Source organism: Ixodes scapularis, unplaced genomic scaffold (assembly GCF_016920785.2).
Source record: "Ixodes scapularis isolate PalLabHiFi unplaced genomic scaffold, ASM1692078v2 PGA_scaffold13__105_contigs__length_92229423, whole genome shotgun sequence".
NCBI classification, from domain to species: Eukaryota; Metazoa; Arthropoda; class Arachnida; order Ixodida; family Ixodidae; genus Ixodes; species Ixodes scapularis.
The window spans coordinates 12,208,317-12,232,974 of NW_024609839.1; the positions used below are offsets into that span (position 1 = coordinate 12,208,317).

General features: G+C 47.4%; 1 protein-coding gene across 2 annotated transcripts in view; it reads left to right on the top strand.

The window, feature by feature from the left end:
* Nucleotides 1–24,658, top strand: part of LOC115317493 (RNA-binding protein 26) — a 101,799-nt gene that overhangs the window by 67,417 nt on the left and 9,724 nt on the right. For both annotated transcript variants that reach the window (XM_040214459.2, XM_040214460.2), the window contains 7 exons: nucleotides 1,150–1,224; nucleotides 1,350–1,409; nucleotides 7,389–7,541; nucleotides 8,951–9,058; nucleotides 15,602–15,802; nucleotides 18,693–18,773; nucleotides 19,522–19,659. In XM_040214459.2, coding sequence (XP_040070393.1) covers nucleotides 1,150–1,224; nucleotides 1,350–1,409; nucleotides 7,389–7,541; nucleotides 8,951–9,058; nucleotides 15,602–15,802; nucleotides 18,693–18,773; nucleotides 19,522–19,659 — 816 coding nt within the window. The remainder of the gene's footprint in view (nucleotides 1–1,149; nucleotides 1,225–1,349; nucleotides 1,410–7,388; nucleotides 7,542–8,950; nucleotides 9,059–15,601; nucleotides 15,803–18,692; nucleotides 18,774–19,521; nucleotides 19,660–24,658) is intronic.

The following is a 24,658-nucleotide window of genomic DNA, read 5'->3' on the forward strand; positions in this document are numbered from 1 at the left end:
TTTCAGCCAAAATATCAAATTTCCGCGCATATTCCACTGCGTATTGTGCACTTCCCACTTGCTTGATGTCAATTTTAAGTTCCTGTGCAACTTCCACTTTATATTGTTCACTTTTCACTTGTTTGTTGATCTGTTTGATCGCGGTGCTGCGCTTTGTCAGCGCCTTCGTTGGCACAAATAACGAAGTTGACGCCATTTGGCACTATTTGGAGGCAACATTTAGTCTGCCTAGCTCGCTTCAATACCAAGCCTATTGGCAAAAAACCTTTGCGCTCAAAGACCGCAAGAACGGCAGATGGCCACTCTTCTCGCAGTCGCACTTGAAAAACACGGCCCACGCGAAGAACTGGAAGAGCCATAACTATGGGCAGACGGTGGCCATGTTAACTATAGTGGAACCGGCAAACGCCGCTATAGCCTCAACCCAGCTTGTTTATTGCGTAGGCTACAGGGCAAAATCAAAACAACCAAAATGGCGGTGACTAAGCTCGCGGCAGCTGTTTTGTGGCTGTAAATTGAGAAAATCGCACAAATTATGTCCGAAATATCGAGCAATAAGCTTTATGGCGTTCAAATTTCGGTCAGTGTTATCCATTAACTCCGTGGGGCGAGTGACGGTTCGGCGAAAACGTCAAAATAATCGAACGCGTCCGAAAAATCGGCCAGCACATGCAAAAAGTTGGCAAGGAAGTTTTTATCTGGAAACTTTAGTTTTTTTTTATTTCCTCAGTTCTTAGGAAGCTCCCACAGTAGTATACAGTCTAAGCTCGTTATAACAGACCTTGATTTTGATCCAGATTTGTGTCTGTTGTAGAATGAGCATGTTGTATGCAGGTATAAAGTTGAGTCAATATTGGAAGACGAACCAAACTTGACAAATCCATATGTTATATCCAAATGTCCGTTGTAACCAGGTCGGTTGTAATGAGCTTAGACTGTAGAAGCAATTTTCCTTCTTTTCCGATTGATAAACTTGGGGAAATATGAACTTGAAAAGGCAATCTCTGTTGTCGGATCTCGTTGTTGCGTGCTGGAGTCGCAATCTTTTCAAATGGGTATAGACACCATCCGGTTCTAAAAGCGCAAACGACGAGCAATCTGTGTCCCTCTCTCGACCGTCATCTAATGATGTGCTGTGCCCCTTCTCAGGAGGTGATAAAGAAGAAGGTTGAAGTCCAGGGTCAGAGGCAACGGCTGCTTGAGAAGCACCTCCAGCAAAACAAGGTGCGATTGTCACCATGCGTTTCACGGTCCCAGGACCTCGGTCAGAGTCTTGCGCTCTGCGGCATTTTGTGGGGCGCACGCACAAACCCTCGCCGCTTTCTCGTTCCTTTGCATCCTCGACGCAGGTGCTGGTGGAAAAACTGCAGAAGTGCAAGACGGACAAGGAAAGGGAGGAGATAAAACAGGTGCGGTTTTGGAAGTCGGCACGCGCTGCGTGTACCACTCGAATCAAATAGGTCGTTGCATTGGCCCTTTGCAGGGAACACATAAGTCGGTTCCTTACTTGTCGAGTTGAAGGGGTACGGAAACGAAATGACCACGAGCTCTCTACCTCTAGCTTCACAGTCGGCCAGCAAGAAGCGCAGTTCGTATCGCGCTCGCGACGTCAATAGTTCCTGCAAGGCTACTGTAGTTGCGAGCGTTGCCGCTTGGCGGCGTCGGTGCGTGGAAATCTCGGCTAGTGGTAATATCCGAGGAGTGCATGGCCTCTACATACCTTGCGCAGACGTCATTCGCGGCCATGCCGGTATGTTGTGTGCCGCTCGGCTCACTGTGTTAGTTTCGCACCACAGAAGCTTGAGGGAACCAGTAAGTGTAAATGACCGCCAGTAACCCAGCAAGTGCGACACTTCCGAGCCACGTGTATAAGGTATTCACTGGGAGCCATATTTTAGCGCTATTGCCATTGCCAGTGCATTCGGGGAAGGGGGGGGGGCGGCGGTATGGTTGACCTGGCAGAGGTCCCTACATCCTCGGATCAAGCACCTACCTAATGTCTGCAAAGATGGCGATCTGGATGGTGTGGATTGCTTATGAAGCTTTACCATAAAAAAAGTAGTAAATGCGTTCTTCGCCAAGTCACATTCGGGACTATGTAACTCCACGAGCGAGCCATACTGCCACAAACTGCTTCTTAGGGACTCGTGACGTGGCAGCATCCCAACGGAGCTTCACGGACCGTCACTGGAGACAATTTTGAATTCTGTTATATTGTTTTAAAATAAGTTTTCTGCTAGTGTTTCTGGGCTGCCGGCACAACATAGACCACATCAAAACAAAGAGATGGGTGCAAACATTTTGTGTCCGTTCCCCTTTAAGATTTTGTAGAAATGGCCAAAGATAGTGAATTTTGCGCATCATAATTTCAAAGAATGAGTTTACTTAGGTAAAGAGTAAAACATGAAGAACCTGATTTTGCCACCTATGGCGTTCGTCTGTTGACGAAAGGCGTCTGATCGGCGCAACGGTTGACAGATGGAGGCAGGTAAGAGTGAAGGTGCAGGCACTGATTTTTGATAGGAGACATTGATCTCGAGTAAAGTCTTCTGCGGCCTTTTTTGGTCTATACTCAGTTCACCTTTAAGCTGAGACGGCAGCCAGAGCTACAAGCAGGAGCTATCCTGGCTCTGGGACGGGTATTTCTAGCGCGAGTGTTCATTCTGCGAAAGAATGCTTCAAAGCAGCGACCTAGAGCTCATGTTGAAAAAACAGCCCGACTAAGACGAGCTTGTGGCATTTTCTGCTGTCTCAGCTTAAGGGTGAACGGAGTATGGGGCATGCTTTGGTTATTTTTTTGCTAATAAAACATACTGAATACCGTATTTATTCGAATATAAGGCGAGGTTTTTTTCCAGAATCCATAGTCTCAAAGTCATACCCCGCCTTATATTCGAAGCTCAGTCTAGCAATATGACGATTTTTTTTTCTTTTTCTTGGGTCCTTCAACTGCCCCCTCGCCTTGTAATCGTGACCGCCTTATATTCGAATAAGTACAGTTCCCTCCAGACCAACAAGAGAGCTTGTTGTTGTCGGGCTATTTTGGCCATCTGTCGGCAACTGCCACCATCTGTCGGCTGTTGCGACACCCAGACACCTTTCACTCGTAGACGGCTGCCATAGATAGCAGACTGGCGCACTTAATTGCATTTCATTTATTTTACCCTTAAGGGCCCGGGGCATTACATAAGAGGGTGGAGGCAGTAGAGGAAGAACACACGCGTGGAACCTAATATAATCGAGAAGAACGAAACTAAAAGCAAAGATGAGCTGTGGCCAAGTAGTGGCTGCACAAGTGAACATGGCATTGATTCCATATTTATGGTAGATATGACACTGCATTTCTAAAAAGATCAGAATCACTGACGTGTACTATGTGCCCTGGCAGATTCTTTTATTCTGTTAAGAATAGGGGAAGAAAAGAGTTGCTAGAAGTGACGGGGGAACTGGGGGTGCGACGTATACTAAGTGTGGTAAAATGTCGCAGAGACTGTACCGAGTTGAGGCTGGTGATCAGAAAATCTATCGAAGAGACAAAGGCTGCGGTGAGTGTTCAGAAGGCATAAAGAAGTCTGCATGGCCGACACACCAGCTGTACGCTCGTAGTTAGATGAATTGGGCAGCTCTCTTCTAAATTGCTTCTAAGCTGTTAAATCTATTCAGTGAGGGGACCCAATGGGCAGCTGCATGCTCATTCGTTGGACGGACCAAAGTTTCGTAGGCCAGCTTTTGGAGAGTGGAAGGGGCAGAGCACAGGCGGCGTCTGATTTTTTGAGAGGCTTATGCAGTCGCAGAGCCGGTGGCTAGTTTGAGACTTGTGGGGAGAAAAATGCACACCAAGGATATGATTGAATACGCTCTATGTTTTCTGCTCAAAGAGAATATTGTATACAGATGGAGAAAACTTGCGAGTAAAACAAACCAATGTGCACTTTGAGTGGTACATTAGCCATAGATAACATGCTTCAATTATTTTTTTCGAGGTCATTCTGGAGAAGTTGATTGTTGGTGCACTTTATTTGGTGATATATTACACAATCGTCGGCGAACGGACATATGTTAGAGGAAATGGAATTTGGAAGGTTGTTAATGAGGATGGAGAACAGAAGGGGGCCCAGGACACTGCCCCCTGGGACACCTGGCATTGTGAGAGTTGGATTCTATTGAGCTTACGACTGGAAATTGAACTCTCGATAAGAGGGAGCTGCGAATCCAGGTGATAAGTCAATGTTGGGACAGCTTTGAGAGGAGATGGAGGGGAGGAACACAATTGGACGCTTTGGAAAAATCAAAGGAAGATGGCATCATTTTGGGACTTTGAATCAAGGTCGTGATGCAGATTGTGACAAAATTCTAATACCAGTTGTGTATTTTATTTTTTTTTATTTTATTTATACATACCCTCAAGGCATAAAGCATTATAGAGTAAAAATAGAATGAAAATTGGGAAAGTAATACATAAGGAAATAACAGAAACAATGGATACAAATGACACAAACACTTGATTTCTATAGAGTCCGCTATTCAGAAAGCAGCGATTCCACTACCATAAGTAGCGCGCATCCGCCCATACCACATTAAGTGCCCATTCCCAAATTCGTCAGATCTGAGGAAGTACGCACAGTACATTTACAGTAAAACCTCGTTATAACAAAACGGGATATAACAAACTAATGGATATAACAAAGCAATCATAATTCCCCTTGCTTGCTAAGAGTGGGAAGAAATGGACATTGGCTATAACAAACTAATGTTTATAACGAAATAATTACGACCGCTCCTTTAACTTTGTTATAACGAGGTTTTACTGTATATGTAAAATTGATGACCGAACAAGCGCCCATCCCTCATTCTCTTGCGATTATTTCTAAATTTTGAGTGGGCATTTGCCCGGTATTTTAAGGTATATATATATATATATATAACTGAGAAGAAAAAACCCTTAGTGAAAACAGCAACAACGGACGATTGCTGTTTTCACTAAGGGCTTTTTTCTTCTTGGTTATATACTAACGGCTTCGGCCTCCCGCCACTATGCCTGTTGTATATATATATATATATATATATATATATATATATATATATATATATATATATATATATATAACGGGCATGGTGGCGGGAGGCCGAAGGCGTGGGTATAAAACTGAGAAGAAAAAAACCCTTAGTGAAAACAGCAGCAACGGACGATTTAATCTTTGACGTTTCGGCCGGAGTCCGGCCTTCGTCAGAATCGTCAGGCCGGACTCCGGCCGAAACGTCGAAGATTAAATCGTCCGTTGTTGCTGTTTTCACTAAGGGTTTTTTTCTTCTCAGTTTTATATATATATATATATATATATAGAGAGAGAGAGAGAGAGAGAGAGAGAGAGAGAGAGAGAGTAAAAAAAAGAATAAAAAAATATATTTTTATTATACTAATACTATTACACAAAATAAGTCTGGTATATTCTGCAAAAGAATAACCCTGACGAAAACCATACTGAATGTGAAAGAAGTTGTTACAATTTAAGTGATTCATAATGCTAGAGTAGATTATATGTTCAAAAAAGTTACACGAGATGCCAGTTAGCGATATTGGACAATAATTACGCGGTTTGCAGCAATTGCTGACAGGAATGACGCGGTCTATTCTCCAGTACATCGGGATGCAGCCGTCTATCAGTGATTGGTTAAAGATTCGCGGAAAAAAGAGACATCTCTGGTGTTTTGTTGAGTACTTTTGTGCAGATAGGGCCAGGGGAAGAAGATATCTTGAGGTTATCTATAAGCTTCGAAACCCCATCTGCAGTGACAGTGATAGGTGGTCTGGAGGAATAGGAGAGAGGGAAGAAATGTTATCTGGTGACTCGGTAGTAAAGACGGACGAGAAGTAACAATTTATTACTGTCGGGGCAAGTTCATCGGGCACAAAGGCACCATCCTCGTTCAGTAATTGGATAATTTGGGATCTGGGGTTACGGTTTTCCAGAATTTAGTAAGGTTATTTCGAAGAATGTTTGGAAGATCCATACGAAAATACCTCTTAAAAGTTTTAATTAACGGTGTATTTTTGTAGGCAAAGAAAGCACTTATCCCATACATTTGGGGAGCTAGTATCCTTTGCCCGACGAAAAAGGTGTTTATTTTTGTCATTGAATGCTTTCAAGCTCTTATTACACGATGGTCTACCAGAATCGCCTTGAATATGTAATAGTGGAATGTGTGAATTGACCGGGTCAATTATTTTTAATGGGAAAGCATTAACTATCCCAAGGAGTGGCGCCGGTGGCGTCCGTAAACGCAAAAGAAAGTGAAAGAAATGCCCATTCTCCCATTGGCTGAGCAAAACGTCTCCTAGATAGCCACTGGCAGGCGCCGCACTCGTGTCAGACGTTGCCAGAGGGGGGCTTTTGCCCGCTTGTGGGCCGGCTTGCTACAACAGCGTCTCAGCTGAGACTGGCTGAAAGAGAGCACTGGAAAGGCTGGGGCACGCTGTCTTTTTGAGGCAAGAGTCGCGCTCGGCTCGTGCACTGGCTTTGGCAGTGCTTTCTTTCTCTCAGCCTCAGCTGAGACGCTGTTGTAGCGAGTCGGCCCTCTCGGCGCCATTGAACATGCCTGAGGCGTCTACATGGTCGGCGGCCGCAACCTCGGCAGTAGCGAGGCTGCGGCTGCCTGCCCTTCACACCAGCACACCGCAGACAAACTAAGGAAGCAGAAGAACGGCAATCATGCTTTCGCATTCAGAACACGTAAGAAGTGCTTAGGTGTCTTCGAAATTTTTTTTCTTTAAATAATAAGCAGTTGTCTTCAATCAACCGTGATGAATAGGAGTAGAGAAGAGAGTCAAAAATAGATAGAAAGCTCATCATTAATACCGACATTGTATTTTACTCTTTACTCGGGTAAGCTCATTCCTCGAAATTTGGGCATACGAAATGCGTACCATTTTCAGTCACCCCCATTGAAACTCTTAGCTCGGTTCGTTATGGAACCCATTCACAGTGAATGTCATCCGAACAAACTCCAGTTGAACAAGCTGTTTGGATGAACAAACTTCTCTTAAAGTCCCCGGCAATATTTTATCGCCTTCAAGTTCAGTTCAATCTAGTGACCTTTCACTTATTCGCACCTCTTCTCGGGGTCCCTCGAAGTTTGTTCGAGTGGTACTTGGCTGTATGTGGTCCCTTCAAAGTATGCAACACATCTGACTGGTGTGTTCAGCATCCTATCCTGCCTTTCATTAAAAATGGCTTCCAAGTGGCGACAAATGACGTCGCGGAAGCCGGCGTGTCACATCGTCAAATGTCGCGACACTTCAAAGGGCCAACAATCGTTTGACTTGTGCGGTAATTTGAGAAAGACGACGCAAAAGTCGTACAAGTTTGAGACTGATCTCTCTGCGGCAGACGCTGGCGAATCTGGACGCGGTGATTCAGAAGCTGCGGACGGACTTCAAGATGGCGACAAACGAGCTCATCTCCAGCCGCGGCGGAAGGGGCGCCGTGGCCGCCGCTGCAGCGTTCAAGGCGGATGTGCCGCAGGGAGCCGCCGGTCGCACGGTGAGTCCACGTTTCTGCTACGTTGCTCGGACGTTTTCGGAAGGCTCGTCGAGGATTTTTAGACGCGTAGCACCTGTAAAGTCAGCTGTAGGCGCTTTTATGTCTGTGGGATGCAGCCTGGATGGTGGCATCACGTCACATTGGTCACGTATTGACGTCATGGTGCTCACTGGGTCAGTGGAATGGCGGTTGCGTGACACCGTGTAACACTGACGCTGTGGCATCTTAGGTCTGACGTCACCTGATGCCACATTGGGCGATGCCACGCGACACCCAGACTTACACTGACGTCGTGGACACCGTGAGGTGACACGTTGATGTCGCGCCACACTGATGTTAACGTGACATTGCGTGGTCAGGTGACATCACTGCGTCACAAAGGACACGTAAATGCATTTGGAGCAGTAAATGCATTTGGAGCACCTCCTGGGGTTCCCAGAGATTGGGCTCGAATGCACTCTGTGCCTGCGGAAGTGTGCACAAGTTCACACTTGAGGGATTGAGCGTCGGAATCAACTCTGGCTATTGGTGGTCTTTCAGTATCCTCGGGAGGCTTTCTAAGATAACTTGGGACAGTGATGTAGCTCGTAATTAGGCGGGCCAATTGGCTACTCAACTTCCTTTCACAAACATTAATTCTTGGATCTACTTAACTCGTAAATTTCTTCCAGCAGTTAATTGCTACGCTCCCTTTTCTCTGTGTCTGGGGACGTGTCACGTGACCTTGCAGTTGGTTGCAACAATGTGCAAAGTCACGTGGTAGTGGGGTCTAGGCCCTTGACAGGTTGCCTGGGCCTTTGGTTCTGTGCGGTAGTGGAAGTGAGCTTTTCAAGTTTTCGGCTCCTTTGGCTGATTCTGTCGCTGTTGTTTATTGATTCTTTGCTTTGCAATAACATTATATTAGTCCGGGGAAAAATGTGGGGCTTTCGTTTGAATCAGCAGTTCTCAAACTGTGGGTCCGCAGAGACATTGGCGGGGATCTGCACCGATGTGGAGATCACTCCGCCGGGGACGGGTAAGGCACTGAAAAGGGTTGAAATCGTCAAACCAAACGCCTCCACAGGTATAAAAGAGTTCTTACGGAGTCACAGAGTGCTCTTGCTGGTTTGTAGCCGCGAGCCAAATGTTACGGCAGGCTTTCTCGGGGAAAGCGCCGCGAGACCGCTTTGTCTGGGCTCGTTCGCAGGATGGCAAAGACAACAGACGTGGTTTATATTAGATCACATTGACTGCTTCAACTTGTCCCTACTTATAGCAACGCAAGTTGCAGGGGTCGGCAGCAATACAAAGTTTGAGAAGCGCTGGTTGAAACGATCCTATGGAATCCTTGCAGAAACTCTTTCAATCTATTTGGAAACGGGAAGACTCCTGTTCTGCCCACAGCTCAGTGCTGGTATATATCTTTGCAGCAAGCGGAGAAAGAGCTGCTGGACGCGGAAATGGACCTGTATAATAAAGTGCACCGAGGTGACGACACCACCGACCTCCGCAAGCGGGTGCAGGAGCTAAGACACCAGGTGACCGGCTGTGCTATCCTAGGCTCGTTTGTGCACTCCGTGTTCCGTGCAGGACCCCAGTCAGCTACCCTGAAACTGTGGTGGAGTTTTGTTGACCGCAGCATGGCACCCGACGGCCCGTGTGGGCATCGCGCAGTTTTCCTATGGGCTGTCTGGTGCATAAATAATGGTAGCGAGTTGTCACGTGGATGGACAGATGGATCAACTATACTCTGAGTCGGGTGGCAGCTTGTGCCACCTGTGGTCTATTGCAGGTTAAGAAAAGTAAGACAAGCCCCTCCTAAAACGCTCTCTAGTCTCTATGATTGGTGGTTTCTCCAATGCTTGCTCTGTTGAAAATGGAAAGAGCTTGTCCAGCTTTTCTTATAACCCACTCGCTATTGCGCGCGGTCCATACTGCATGTTTTTTTCCCTAAAACAGGGCCACACTAGGCATGACTGTTCTGCTTGTATAATTAGCTTTTACAGTAAAACTCTTTGCAGAAAACAAGAAAACATGTTTATTTACATGTTTAAGTGGTTCGTTCTAGTCTTTAAATCAATAGGCCCTCACGGATCCTTCCTCGTATGGAAGATCTCGAAGCACTCCATCCTCAGTCGCTTAGGCGTCGCACAACCAGTGCGCTCTTGTCGTGATTCGGACTCTGAAATGCCGTTGGAATTGCTCCCTCTGTCGACAGAAGGCTCCGAAAACTCACTATCCTCACCAGACGTCCCGTCATCATCGCTGCCGAAGAGGATATTTATGATTTCATTGTCAGAAAGGCGACACTGGACGCTGCCATCTTCTCCAAGCAGGCAGTGATCGAGCGGGAAAGACAACACACAAAAGAACGAGCTCAAACAGAGCGAACAGAACGACCCTCGCCGTCTGTTGGCAATCTACACTACCAATATGGCCCCTGACGGCCATTTGCCGGCAGCGAATGGGTTAACCTGCGGCAGACATAGTTTAGAAACCTTCACACCCCCTCGTCTTTAAATTTTGTGCTAAATTCCGTCTCTCAATAAATCATTTACCCTACCAATTTCGCCTATTATTATGACCTTTTCCACCCATCGTCTTTCAAGCGAGACAATGTGAATGTGATGATGCTTTGTTTTGCTTAGCAAAGAGTTGTTTGTATTTTGCGGTTCTTCTGGCCGGGGGAAAGCGGTGTGCGCAAGTTTTGCTAAGCTTGTCAGGCATCAAGTTGCCGACAGATAGAAGCAGGCTCATTGACACGCCTGGTAGTCGGGCAACCCTAGACTAACGGTGTGTGCATTGAGAATGTGTAAAAACACGGGCGAGTGCGTGCCCAACTTCCCTAACTTACGCGAGGCTGGAAAAATAAAAGAATAGACGAGTATGCCCGGTGTCTATGTCCCGGTAATGTTCGAACACTGTCGGAGTCAAACCGGCATTGAAGATCTTTTTTCGATGGAGATTGACTGTCGTCTGATGGTCAACACGTGCCTCGTGTTTTCAACCTCTGTCCACAACCTCCAGGGCCCGTTTGCTCGAAGCCGGTTAACTTTAACCGCGGTTAAAAGTTAACCGCCCTTCCCTACTAGGTACTTACAAGTACCTAGCCAAGTTTGACGAGAGCTGGATGAGCGATAGCTCCGTGTTTTATTAGGCGTGGTAGCTGGTGTCACCTACTGGCTGTAGCGAATATACGTGGCTTCCGTGGAAAGGTTCCCGAAATGGGGGGACCCAAAAAAATGCGCGCTGTCTGGTTAAGAAACAATTTTTATTGCTTGTTTTACAAATAATTGGCAAGGTAAAACTAAATTAACCCTTGGAAAGTAAACATATTCGACAGATATCTGCCTGGTTGGGTGAGAGTTAAAGTCTGAAAATATATCACCAACCAAAAAATGAAAAGCAACCCGACATTTCAAAACCAACACGGTTTCTTCTTCAGGGGTGACTGAAGGCGCGCGGACACAGCAGCAGCTCCCAACCTCTTCGTCTTCAAAAAAGGAAAGAAAAGAAAGAAAGAGAAAAGAAAAAATTTAAAAAAGAGAAGTTAGGTGAAACGTCGGGTTGCTTTTCATTTTTTGGTTGGAGATATATTTTCAGACTTTAAATTAACCCTTGTTTGAAAATTTTCTAAATATTTGGCAGTATGAAATGAAGAAAAGCCTCGTTGAAATTTCCTTCCGAGTTCGAAAGAGGAAGACGAAGTTGAGTCCTAGAAACGATAAGGAAGAAGTGAGCGGTGAAAGTACACTGGCAGCATGGTTAGCCGCAATGTAAGAACTGTATATAACACTGTCATAAATTGAAAAACCTGTAACTCGGCTCCACTGAAAATTGACCTATTAATAAATCACCCGAACATCGAGAAGAACGCTGAAAGTGTAATTCTACGATCCGCGCGCGCTGGCCTTCCACTTATAAAAGATTTGAAGTAAATAATCATAATAAATCTTTGACGAACGCGCGTGTACGGCAAAATTTGTTTTAGGCTTTTTGCTTCAGAACAGTTACCGTATTTACTCGCAGAATGAACACACTTTTTTTTCCCGAAAAATCGATGCAAAGTTCATTACGCGAAGTAAAATTTTTGCGTCCTATTTACTCGCATAAGGAAGGGACCTTTTATCCTGAAAAATCGAAGTAACTTCTTATCTCTTTGCGCGCGGCGCCGGACCCCGTAACCAAACTAAACTGCAAAAAAAGAAAAAAAAAAAAAAGCTTTTTTTTTTTTTTAGTTTCTTGGGTTTTTTTTTTTGCCGTTTTTTGCAGGTTGTTTTGTTTGCTTAGGCCTTGCCTTTCGCAAGCTGTCTTGTTTGCTTACGCGAGGGCTCTCCGCTTATCTTTCTTATCTCCTTGTGGGCGGCACGACCCCCCCCCCCCCTCCCCCCCCCCCCTAACCAAACTGCGCTGTGCAAAAAAAAAAAAAGAAAAAAAAAGCTTATCTGTTTTTTTTTTTTTTCTCAGTTCCGTGGGTTTTTTTTTTTTTTTTTTTCCTTTTTGCCGCTTTTTGCAAGCCGTTTGCTCATGGTGAATTCGCGTGGTCACCTCTCTCCTCTGACCTGGATTCAGCAGAGTGCCCCCTCCTCGCCCCCTCCTGGCCGCCAGAGCTACTGGGGATCCTTTTCAGCCGATCACAACTGCTGGGTTCAGAGCGCTCCGACATTCTCAGAGCAGTCACGGAAATAATATTTCTTGACATTGGTAATGCATTAAAAACAGCATGATCTTTCAGCGTACGGTGGACGATTGGACAATATTTACACTCGCAACGTGATTAAATAACTGTTGTGACATAAATTGTTTTACGCATCGGCATCTAAAAAAAGAATACAGCTGAATGCGAATTGATTTTCGCAGAACAGAACGAAAGCCAACACTTGGAAAGAGTTGTCAACTTATCGCGTTTTCTTCAGTGAACGCGCTGCGATAGCGGTCATGCGTACGACAGTGGTTAATAAAGCGCATTTTCTCACGGCGAAATATCGTGCAAGCATCGCCATGTGACACAAATCACAGTGCATTATATTCGGCTCTCCTTTTATTTTACAACACAAACCTTCGAACGCACTTTTACCAAACCTGAAAATTTCCTGAAGCGACCACAAAACCCGGTAAAACAGCGGCGAGCTCTGCGAGCCGTTTCTTCATCGGTTAGGCTTAGCGGATTCACCGCTGTGAGATGAACGATCTCGTGAAAGCACTGGGAATACTTTACACGTCGACTTTTCCTGTTACGGTCGCAAAGGAATGTCGTCCTGTCCGTCGTAATCCTCGCACCGTGGAATTCATAAGCACTTTGTAGAACTACATATCAATCGCCGTCATGCCGTACCCCGCACACCACCACGGACCACTGCCGGCCATTGTCAACAAAACCACGTGATCCCTGTCCAAGTACCACGTGACGCCTGCGCCTCTCCGCACTCCGACGGCTACAGTCGGAGTGTCAGGGAGCGCTCTGAGAGGGAGAGGCGCCCTCGGAATGAACCACCCGATCAGGCCACAGCACTCTCTTTCAACCACCCGATCTCGCGCACTCTGGGAAGAGCGCTCGAGAGCGCGCGGAAAGAACCACGCAAATTCGCCATTAGAGGGCTTCTCCGCTCCTCTTTCTTACCTCCTTGCGCGCGGTGCGCGACCCCCGTAACCAAACTGGGCTGTGCAAAAAAAAGAAGAAAAAAAGCTCCTCTTTGTTTTTGTTTTCTCCTATAGTCGGTTACAGGTTAAGAAGGTAGCGGCAAATGCCCCTCAAAGGGAATCGTATATCCCTCGCCACCTCCCTATCTAATAGCGTCCCATTGTTTCCGTGACGTCGCGGCCAACGCGCGAGGAGGGTCTTGCCTTTTGTACATATTTGCTTTATCTTTTGACTTTGACTTAGCATTGTGGAAGCCACGAGAGGGAGATTAGAGTTTTGCCCCTCCGATGAAAACAAATACGACTTTCGGGGATTAGCTTCCCCCTCCCATGGATACAAAGGCTGCTTTGAGGGGCTCGGTTCCCCCTGCAATGAATACAAAGGTCGCTTTCTTAAAAAGTGGGATCGGAAACAAGTTGGAATCTATGGAAGCGGAACAAGGAGCGTTTACAGTGAACTCTTCTTTAGACTGCGGAGAGATTTGAAACGGGCGCATCATGCTTTTGGGAGGAGCTTCTCCTACCTTCTTGACTTGTAACCGACTATAGTTCCGTTGGTTTTTTTTTTTTCTTTTTGCCGCCTTTCGCAAGCTGTTTCGTTCGCTTAGAGTGCTTCTCCGCTCCTCTTTCTTACTTCCTTGCGCGCGGCGCGCGACCCCTGTAACCAAACTGCGCCGTGCAAAAAAAAAGAAGAAAAAAAAGCTCCTCTCCATGTTCTTTTTTCTTGCTTCCGTTGGATCTTTTCTAATTTTTTTAACGCGTTTTGCAAGGCGTTTTGTTCGCCCACGCTGCCCATGCATTCGCGACCTCGCTGCACCAGGATAAAAAAGTGCGTTCATTTCGCGTGCCTGGGGGAGGGAGTCAAAATTTTGACGTCCGAGTTGGGGGTGCGTTTATTACGCTAGTGAAAAAAAAAAAAGTCGAAATTTTGAGAGCCGACTTGGGGGTGCGTTCATTATGCGAGTAAATACGGTATTACTGCAGACGCCAGCAGGTGCAGCGCGTGTAACTACACTCGTAGCATGCACCTCGGTGCTTTTGAAATTTAGCAAAAAATCTATGGGAACGCTCTCTGCTTTTGTGTGCGCAAGTCTGTGGGAGAAACGCACAAAAGTAAGAATATTGAAGCATGTACGCTGTGCTCGGAGGCTAGTATTTTATGGTGTGCTGCGATCCTTATGTTGGGTGTTTGGAGATAGAATCGGTATTTGTCAAACATTCGAACGCCGATGAAAAAAATCCAACGTACCGGAGCACCTACGGCTGAGCTGGCAAGCTTGCTCTCGTATTGGAGTAAACAAAGGAACTTGCCGTGGATGAGACCGTCCTGGGGGAGCCCAGAAGTTGATAAATGACAAAGAAGTTCCACCTCGACAGCGGCTTTCCGGGAGTGAGCGAATTCCGCGTAGCAAAGCCTTTGAGTTTGTCGTCTGCTAAACCCAACTCAACGAAACCGCCACCGACTCCACAGTAACTCTAGGTAACTCTCACTTCATTGATCTGCACTACAGCAAAGTCACTCTCGACCACAAAATATTTATTTATAAGAGCTGCGAGGGCTGCCAGTTTTAATCTTTGTACTCAAGCTATTTGAAGGGCTTGTCGAAAAGCATCCAAAAAGTTTCAGTGCCGACAACAACTTAGAAAAGGGGGAAATGGCACTTTTTTTTGTTCTTCCCATAGAGTCGCATGCATTGGCTGGTGTCAATCAATGGCCGCCGGTGGCGACACTCGGCCCCAGCTGCCGAAGCCCCAATCTGCGATCCAGCCTACTACAATAGAGATCATTGGTGCTATCAATACCCGGCCGATTGAGTCAAGGCAATCCACTTTCCAAAGACGTTGCCATGCCAACAACTATCGCATTCATTTAGGCTTAGGATTGGCCAGAGTCGAAAGTCTATCTAAAAAAATGCGGTGAGGTCATTGCTCATGCTTTGCGTTTTAAGTGAGGTAAGGCAACGCGAAAACTTCTTGCACCATTCATTGCTGACTAACGTGCCTCCTACTGCAGCTACTACGACGCATTAGTTTTAAAGCGAGCGGCGCTCACTCACCGGGGCACCGCCATGTTTCCCCGCCGTCCTTACTCTGCCGGTCACGTGACCTGAAATTCCCCCTCGTAGGGAAATCCGGTTAACCGCGGTTAGTTAACCAGCTTCAAGCAAACAGGCCCAGATGATGTTCAATCGCTGTCGGGGTCGAACCAGCATCGAAGATCTTTGCGAGAGTAGAAGGCCAATGCACGCTTTGCGTTTTTCAACTCCTGCCTGGTTGCTCCTCTTCACATCGTCCCTTAAACTTTCCCAGTTTGGGAGAGGATAAACTTGAGATGTTCAGCCTCGCAGTAAATGGAGGTTGTACGTTTAACGAGGCCACGGTTGTCTTTCCTACCTTGGCAATGTCTTATTTTCGCTTTGTTCCTGCCACCCCTATCTCAGGCTCGCGCCATGGGGCTGGTGAGCCAGTGGAAAGGCGGCAGGGGTGGCTTTGCCAGCAGGAGGGGCGCGTCGAGGGGCGGCGGGCGGGGCGGCGCCGGTGTGGTGCGTCGCGGCCTCAACACAGTCGACCACCGGCCCCGCAAGGTGTTTGTCCAGGGCATGGACGAAGGGGACAAGGAAAACCTCCAGGCGCACTTTGCGGTGAGCTCCTGCACTTTTTAGCCACCTCTTTCACGAATGGCCCAGATTGGAGGTCGAAGTTGCAGCCTCGGAAGGGTTCATCATTGTCTCGAGACATTTTTGGGTTTTATATTTGACTCGTATCGGCTGGTAAGAATTGTGTTTCGGCTGCTTTTCGTTTTCTGTGAGCGGTAATTATGTCGGAAAGAAACTTGAGTGTGTCTTAATCCCACAGATAAAGTTTGGGTGTGCGAAGTGGGCGGCATGTTTTGAGCTGCCCTCACCGTGAGAAACAAAGCTTTCGCAGAAGCACAAAAGCATTTATAGCAGCTGTAACCATGCCACCCAATGCTGCCCCGCTAGCATAGGGGATAGGGTATTGGATTAATGAGCGAGAAGTTAGGGATTTTATTCCCACTGGGGTGCAGTCATTAGTAGACAACTGGCTGCATAGAATATGGTTGATTGCACGGAGCACGAATCTCGTTCAGCCACCGTGTGCCGAGGATGCAACCCGTATAAATGCCAAAACTTTTATTAAAATAAAATATTTTGTACGTTAAATTAAGTTGAAGCAAACTTCTTCATTATGACTTCCCCCGGGTTTGGGAATGTTTTTGCATTTAATGGTAAAGCTGCACCTTTTTTCTTTGACCAGGACAATAGTAGTGCACAGGGATGGGCAGTATTTCAAATACAAGTATTTGAAATAGGTATTTTAAATACTTTGTGTATTTTGCATTTGTATTTATTTACAAATTGGGTAATGTATTTGACGTGTGTATTTAAATACTTAAACGTGGGTATTTCAAATACAATTGTAATTAAATACAATTTTGTCGGCGAAAATACACGCCTCAAATTTATTGTCACGACTCATTTTGCTCATACTAAGACGTGTCCAGAGCAGGAAGAAAACTATGTTCTGCACCGATTGCAGTGTCTCTCAATCAAGCACAAGCGTTTAGTGACTTTGTGATTGCGGTGCTAGTCCAGGGCAAGAATAGCGACGAAATCGACGTTCACAGGCAGATTGGCTAAATAAGTGCCTGTGACAACTTGTGCTGCTTTCCAGCCTGATTTCCATCCATATTTTTGCCTGGAACATTCTAAATGCGCGGGTCGTCCAGATTTTCATAACTGGTGCGAGTTGCAACAATAAAAAAATCTCTAGCTATGCTTCGTTTCAGCTTCGGTCCGAGCACGGCTAATGTTATGAGCCGAAGGGCCAATCAAACAGCGAAAGAGGCACAACGTCATGGCGTCCTCTCTGCAGTTGATAGGACCAGTAGGTATTCGCCGAGTCTCTGTGCGTGCTCCTCCGCCGGCTAGTCCTATCAAGCGCAGAAAGCACGCCATGACACTGCGCTTTTTGCGCTGTTTGATTGGCCCTTTGGCTCATAACATCGGCCGCGCTCGCACCGAAGCTGAAACGAAGTATAGTGCTGCGCGTCTTGGTCGTCTCGGTTCTTTGTTGGTCTATACCAAAATGTAATCGGACAAAAAAAGCTGCTTGAAGCTCTGTACTTTTTCCACTAATTACGTTCAAGCTGATTACATTTCTTTTTGTGATACTATTTCTATTACGTTACTAGAGCCTCGCACACTAACTCCCGAGTGTGTGATGCAAAATTAAAATGAGATACCCAGAAACCGGTTGCAGGTGCCCTGAAGTCGCTGACGCAAATTTTGAGGAATGTATTTGGAAAAGTATTTGGAGGAGACCAAATACATTTGGTTGTATTTGGATCTTGTACTTAAATGCTTTTTTGGAAATGTAATTAGATTTGTAATTAAATACATTTTTGACGAAGTATTTTGTATTTGTATTTCGATACATATTTGCATGTATTTTGCCCATCCCTGGTAGTGCAGCATTGAGGGGAAAATGCACGTCTTAGCACCGCTTTCTCACTTTCTTCTATCTCATGCCCGAAGCCACGCATTTAATATTGTTCGTTCGTTGGGTGTTCATGTACTTAGGCAAATTAGGAACTACTTGAAAGGCTGTCGTTATGCTTCCAACCACTAGGTGAAGTGACCGGCGGCTCGTCATCTCAGTTTAAAAGTCTCCACTCGTAGCTCGTAACTTTTCCTTGCTTCTCCCATTTCGCGAAGAGGTGGCAGCGTTGTGCCCAAAAGATGGTCATAAAAATGCTTCATCTACCACACGCCACTCAATCGTATGCTCAAGGACGACGTCGTCCTCTAGGCGGCGTCTTTGAGGTCGTTTTTTGCGTCGTCCGCGACGTCGTTCTATAGGTCATCTTGACACCGTACTTGGCGGCAATCTCTAGGATGTCGTCGTAAACTTTAATACTTGAATACATGTACAAACATGACTCGAAAACATTTCACCCGTGAGACTATAATGCTTTCGCTTTCCTACACATAGGCAGTCTTAAGTGTCCTGCTGTATTTCTTTTTAAAAAATGGCATGCGGTTGCGAGGTTTTTTGTCAGGTACTCTTTCACAAAGATGGAAGACAATAACTGAACAAAATAATCACGAGGGGGGGGGGGGGGGAGAGAGAGAGAGAGAGAGAGAGAGAGAGAGAGAGAGAGAGAGAGGGAGGGAGGGGGGGGTGGGGGGGGAGCACTCATTGATCTCCAAAACTGCAAAATATTAATACCGGAATAACCTTAAAAAGCACGAAGTTATCTGCATGCTTGCACTACAAAAAGAAAAAAACACGAGGTAGTAAAACAGTTACAACATTAACAAACGGATCAGCACTAATCTGGTTGCTCGTAACGTGTGCAGGGCACCGGTGCAGACATACCGTTTCGTTATACCGGAGGAGCATAAACACCGAAGCTGGATCAACTTTAATCCGCACTACGCGCGTGGTGCATCGTGCATCACTCTGGCCTAACGACGGGTGTCGCGTGTTGTACTCCTTTTCCCGCAGCAATACGGAGAGGTGGAAGGGGTGGAACGCCTGAACACCGGTCTGGTGATCACGTTCAAGACACGCAAGGATGCCGAACTGGTGAGGGCCCAAAACGTTTCTGCAGCTTTGTCTGTTAGACAACTTTGTCTACGGCCACTTGCGAGGGGAGGACGGTGGGGCTGCTCCTTTCTCCGAGCTCGGGTCGCTCGTGAAGTGCGTCGTCTGAGGTAAAAAGCTTGCGCCGAAGGCAACCGGAAGACGTCCGTGGTCTACCCGTCTCGTCGGCAACAGTAGCGTTCCTAAAAAAAGATGTTGAGCTTATGACAGGTCCGTAATGCCCTTGGACGTTACGCCGAAAAAAGTAGAGCGCCCTTTTCTTTTCTTTATTTTTTATAAGTAAAAATTGTTTTATTTGAGACTGCAAAAGATTCTTTCGATATTTTGACTGCAAAAGACTTTAAAAGATCCTCATGCCGTTTCATGTTAGGTGTGAGCAAAGCCAATGCTATAAGCGCGAGCGTGTTTTCTTGGACGGTCGTTGCTTGCGCTTTGCTTCTACTCATGGCGAAAGGGAATATAGAGCCCTATTTTTGACCATTTTCACAAATGTTAAGCAGTGCCTACCTTTTGCTAGTCTGCGGAATCAAAAAAGTGCCAGACAGCTGCACTTGACATCTTGCCATCCGAAACTGGGATTGGCACGATGCTTGGCACCGGGCAAAGACGGCGCGAGGATATCCATTCGATGCTTCCCCGAGCGGGTAGACAGAAACGGCGGGAAGTGAATCTATTTTTGGACAGTCGACGACTGGGGAGAGGCTAAGAGGGTGTTTGGGATCCGTTCCAGGGGGTGTCTCGGGGGTCGGAGTTCAAGAACAGGCCCCTCCAGTGGGCGTGGTTCAAGGAGCAGTCTCGGACGCCTTCCGCCGGGGACTCGGCCTCCGCTCCGAGCTTGGCGCACGACGACCTCGTGGCCGACGACGAGGTGAGGGACTTCCCGTTGTTCCCTCCGTGGTTCTATCCCAACAGATTCGGAGAGGGTACCGTGTTTACAAGATTGTAAGTCGACCGCCCCCTCCCCCACATTGCGCATCAGCAAAAGAATAAGAAAAACGTTTTCAGATGCGTGTTTTACTGCCAAAACGTGAGAACGGCAAAGTATCTGTTTCGAAAGCCGAGCCTCCGACACACGATCGATGCCTTCTGGCGTGCTTTGGCTGCGCATGCACGCGCGAGGTGCATGAGATGGCCAGGCGCTATCGGAACTAGGAAGTTTGCGCTGGAGGCAGGACAACTGAAGCACTGTCGTTCTCACTCCGTCCGCGACTAGACTACGACTCGTCTGCACTGGTGATGTCAGTCCCGTCGCCATTGCTGCTACGTTCTCAAAGCATGTCGTCGGCGCCGTCCAACGAAATTTTGCACTTCGCAAATGGCAGGATCAAGCGCATCTTCCGCGCTTGCTTGGCGATCACGTTGCACGTCACGGGTAGGGACCGATTGCGCACTTTTGCGGCATACGTTGCAAGCCTGACCTCCAACTCCGGAAGGCACCCCCACCTATCTAGACTTTGGCCTCCGGAAGCCTCTTTGTTTGCCGGCACAGTGCGCCACTGCAGACTCCACTGGAGCATCACCCGCTCCGACGAACTTGCGTCCAACAGCTCAGTTGTTGGTTGCTTCTGAGTGAAGAACGGCACTGCCCAGATCACGCGTGTCAATACAAAAAAACAACATAGTTAGCGCTCCAGCATGATCTCGTCACTCGATCAAACAATGTGCGACCAGCACGACCGTGAATCGTGCGAAAAACTGCGAGTGCGGAGAGAAGCCGCGGGGTGAGTGAGCTGTGGGGCTGTTCCAGCGGACTCGGGAGTGGCTCTTACAAGAAGTGCCGCCACCCCCCGGGAGCCAGGCGCGCCGTGTGCTGTTCACCGCCGTATATTTGGGTTAATTTGCGAATCGCTATCAGTAATACCGGTACTCGTTCGTGCAAATAAAAAAAAAATTAATTGGTAAAATGAGCGCACAGAATAGTGCAATGCTAGAGGTACAGCCGGCTGAACTTGCAACGAGGTGAGGTGTTCATGATGTCGTGATTGTTTCGTTTTTGCTGGCGGTGGAATGCTCTGGTTCGACTGTAAGTCGACCCCTCCACTTCAGATTTTCAAAAATTGAAAAAAGGGTCGACCTACATTCGTGTAAATACGGCAGGTGTCTCTCGGGCAGCTCAGTATGTACGGTGGAGTCTCCTTGATACGAATTTCACGAGAATTGAACAATAAAACTTACAATCTGAAAGTTGTACGTATGATTCGAAACATGCTCTAAAAGTTTCATGCGTACACATGCACTGTGAGAAATTTTCTTGATCCCGGAGGTAGTACAATAATGTTGATCCTGGGGGATACGTAGTCGGAATTTGGGCAGCTGGCCATGACTGCCACGAGAGTGCAATGGGCTGCTCATTGCTTTAATGCAGGGGTGGAAGCGCTGTGCTAATAGACCTTTTGCGAAATCCCCCAAGCGCCCCGGCCCGCGCGCGAGGAATGGTGGGAGAGATTGTTTCTCGCCTGGCCGCTCTGCCTTGAGATCGCCTTGTCGCTTGTCTCCTCTTAATTTTTTGTTTTTCGATTTTAATACCCATTTTTATCCATTCCAGTGTATTTTTTATTGCTTCTAAGTGTTTCTATTCTCTTCGGCGCGCAATGTTTTTTGTATATATATATATATAGTATTTGGGTCTTTATTTTGCCTTTTTCGATGGGAGTGCCGACGGACAACACGCCGCTTCGGGCGTCGTTTCCCGGGTGAGTACTACCGTTGCTACCGATTCCTATCGCGCTGCTAGCTGTTCATTTTTGGTTCATTTGACCCGCGTGCAGTCGAGAGGAGCCGTTTATGAACACCTGCGCACATGTCATAGGGGTAGGCTGAGCTCTGAATCAACAATCGCGACGCGTGAGCCGAGTGCGCTGTGATTTGGCCGCCCGCGCTCTATCCGTTGACTCACACTGCAGCGTAGGCCTTCGAGTTCCGCTTACTTGACCAAGATACAGCACGCCGCTTTGTCGCCGCAAACCATTTGTACGAATGTTTGCGAAGCTGAGGCATATGCAACGCTGCGGCACCTGACAACTGCGCGCTGCGGCGCCATCCCTTCACAAACGCCGACGGCTCAACGTCGCGGCTGGAATGCGGCTATGGCACGCCTTTGTAATCTATCTGATAAGCTGTTGTCAGTTGCCAACGTTTTTTTTCAAGTGCAGAGATGTGTTGCCGCGAATCATTTTTCCGTATGCCTGCGAAGCCGTAACACTGTTCGTCATATCCAACGCTGCGGTGCCTGACAAACTGCGCGCAGCGGCGCGAGCGGTGGCCTAACGTCGCGGCTTGTATGCACTTATGGTATATATGCCTTCTTAATGTATCTGATAAGCGGTTGTCAGTTGCAAACACCATTTTTCAAGTGGAGAAATGAGCTTTCACCCAGGCAGTTATCTTGAAAGTCGTAGTTCCTTCGATAATTTTATTTCTCTATAGTCAAGATGTCAGCTCGAGGTATTTTATTTCGTTAGGTCACCTTCAGCTCACCAGCAACATGCCAAGTGGTAGTGTGCTGTGTACCAGGCTGTGCAAACAATACTGCCAGCGCACAGCATGTTTCCTGGCACCGCTTTCCAAAAGACAGCGTCCTGTACGTGAAGCGTCTGGGTGAAGACAACTGCGTGCTGTTGTCAGGCGCCGCAGCGTTGGATATGCCGAACGGTGTTACGGCTTCGCAGGCATTCGGACAAATGATTCGCGGCAACACATCTCTGCACTTGAAAAAGGGCGTTGGCAACTAACAACAGCTTAGCAGATAGATTACGAAGGCATGCCATAGGCGCATTCAAGCCGCGACGTTGAGCTGTCGGCGTTTGCGAAGGGATGGCGCCGCAGCGCGCAGTTGTCAGGCGTCGCAGCGTTGCATATGCCTCAGCTTCGCAAACATTCAGACAAATGGTTTGCGGCAACAAAGCGGCGTGCTGTATCTTGGTCAAGTAAGCGGAACTCGAAGGCATACGCTGCAGTGTGAGTCAACGGATAGAGCGCGCGCGGCCAAATCCCAGTGCACTTGGCTCTCGCGTGGCGATTGTTGATTCAGAGCTCCGCTGCACCCTATGACATGTGCGCGGGTGTTCATAAACGGGTTCTCTCGACTGCACGTGGGTCAAATGAACCAAAATGAACAGCTAACAATGCGATAGGAATCGGTAGCAACGGTAGTACTCACCCGGGGAACGACGCGCGAAGCGGCGTGTTGTCCGTCAACACTCCCGTCGAAAAAGGCAAAATAACGATACAAATACTACAGTGTAGACCGCATATAACGTACGCCGCGGGAGTCGCGAAAATCCGCACTATAAGCGGTACCGCGCTATAACCAAAACATCAATTTTTCAGGCCAAAATACATGCCATGAGACGACTTACCTTTGTAAAAGAATTTATTTTATGTTAGATGAAAAAATAAAGCTTAGTTTGAGGAAAGTCTTTATTTCTAGTACAGTTCTGTCTCAAGTGTGTCACACATTTTGAAAGAAATGAGCGGCTTTTGCCTGGCGCAGCCCTTTAACGGCGTCGCGAATTGCGGACGGACGTTGCGAGCGTTCAGGATTGCTAACCCTAATCACTCTTCTCTGGAGATGAAAACGCATGAAAATTCGCATCCTTCGTACGGTACGCGCCAGTAATACCTTGAACTTGAGCACACGCATGAAATGCGCCAAATAAGAAATCCGGGCGATGTTCGAGGACACAAATGCTTGGAAATCACCACTGTAGTCGAAGTAAACAAACACGACGACACAGGCGTTTCTGCCGTCTTGAGAGCGCCGCCACGACATCGCCGCACGAGTAGGTGGATCTTCCCTTCTAGTATGTGCTGGGTTATCATAGCGACACACAACGGAAATTCACAGTCAAGGATAGCGCTTTTACGCGGAACGATGAGACGAACGCCGTCTACGACGACGATCACAATTGACGCCATGTTTGCGGATAGAAGCAACCGGCCCGCGACCGGCATGCAACGCGCGCGAACACTTCTCCTCGACCTGCGATTCGTCTGTCGTTGCGGTTTGTTCCCAACGCAGCGGAGGGACGCACGCACGTGAACGGCACGTGCGTGCGTCCCTCCTTCGCTATGGCAACTAAAGCCTCTCTCTTCGCTTCTCCCCGCTCCTTCGAGCAACCTCCTTGCCCCGCGTGCGGCTCGCGCCGTCAGAGCCGTTATCTAGTGTCGCACAGGGAAGCGTGCTCGCTGCTCCGGTCGTCGGCGCGATCGGCGGGCTGTGCCAGAAACCGCACTATAACCGGTATTTCCCTTCGCGCGCCTGCATTTTAAGCGGTATGTAATTACATGAAGTTCTATGGGAGGCGAACCGGTGGTTTAAAAAAACCGCGTTATACCCGGTCCTGCACTATAAGCGGTTACGTTGTAAGTGGTCTATACTGTATATATATATACAAGAAATATCGCGCACAGAAGAGAAGAGAAACACTTACAAGCAATAAAAAATACACTGGAATAGATAAAAATAGGTAATATAATAAAAAAACACAGGATTAAAAGGAGTCAAGCGACAAAGCAATGCGATCTCAGGGCAGAGCGTCCAGGCGAGGGACAGTTTCTCCCACAATTCCTCGCACGCGGGCCGGGGCGCTTGGGAAAATTGCAAATCGTCTATTGCGCCATTGTGCGCCAGTCCATTTTCGCTGCGCCATTCTGCTCCCAAGAGCAGATGTTGCGCCAAAACTAACCGGAAAAGTTTTTTTTTAACCTATATTTATTGCAGTACTTTTCTTTATTGGCCACAGTGGTTTACCGTGTTGTGTTTTAGGTAATTCTGAACGTATAGGGACTTTTATTAAACCATTACCGTGTTCTGCGTACCGCTTAACTTTAAGCACGCGCCCGAGTGATAGCGTGACCGTGGGGCG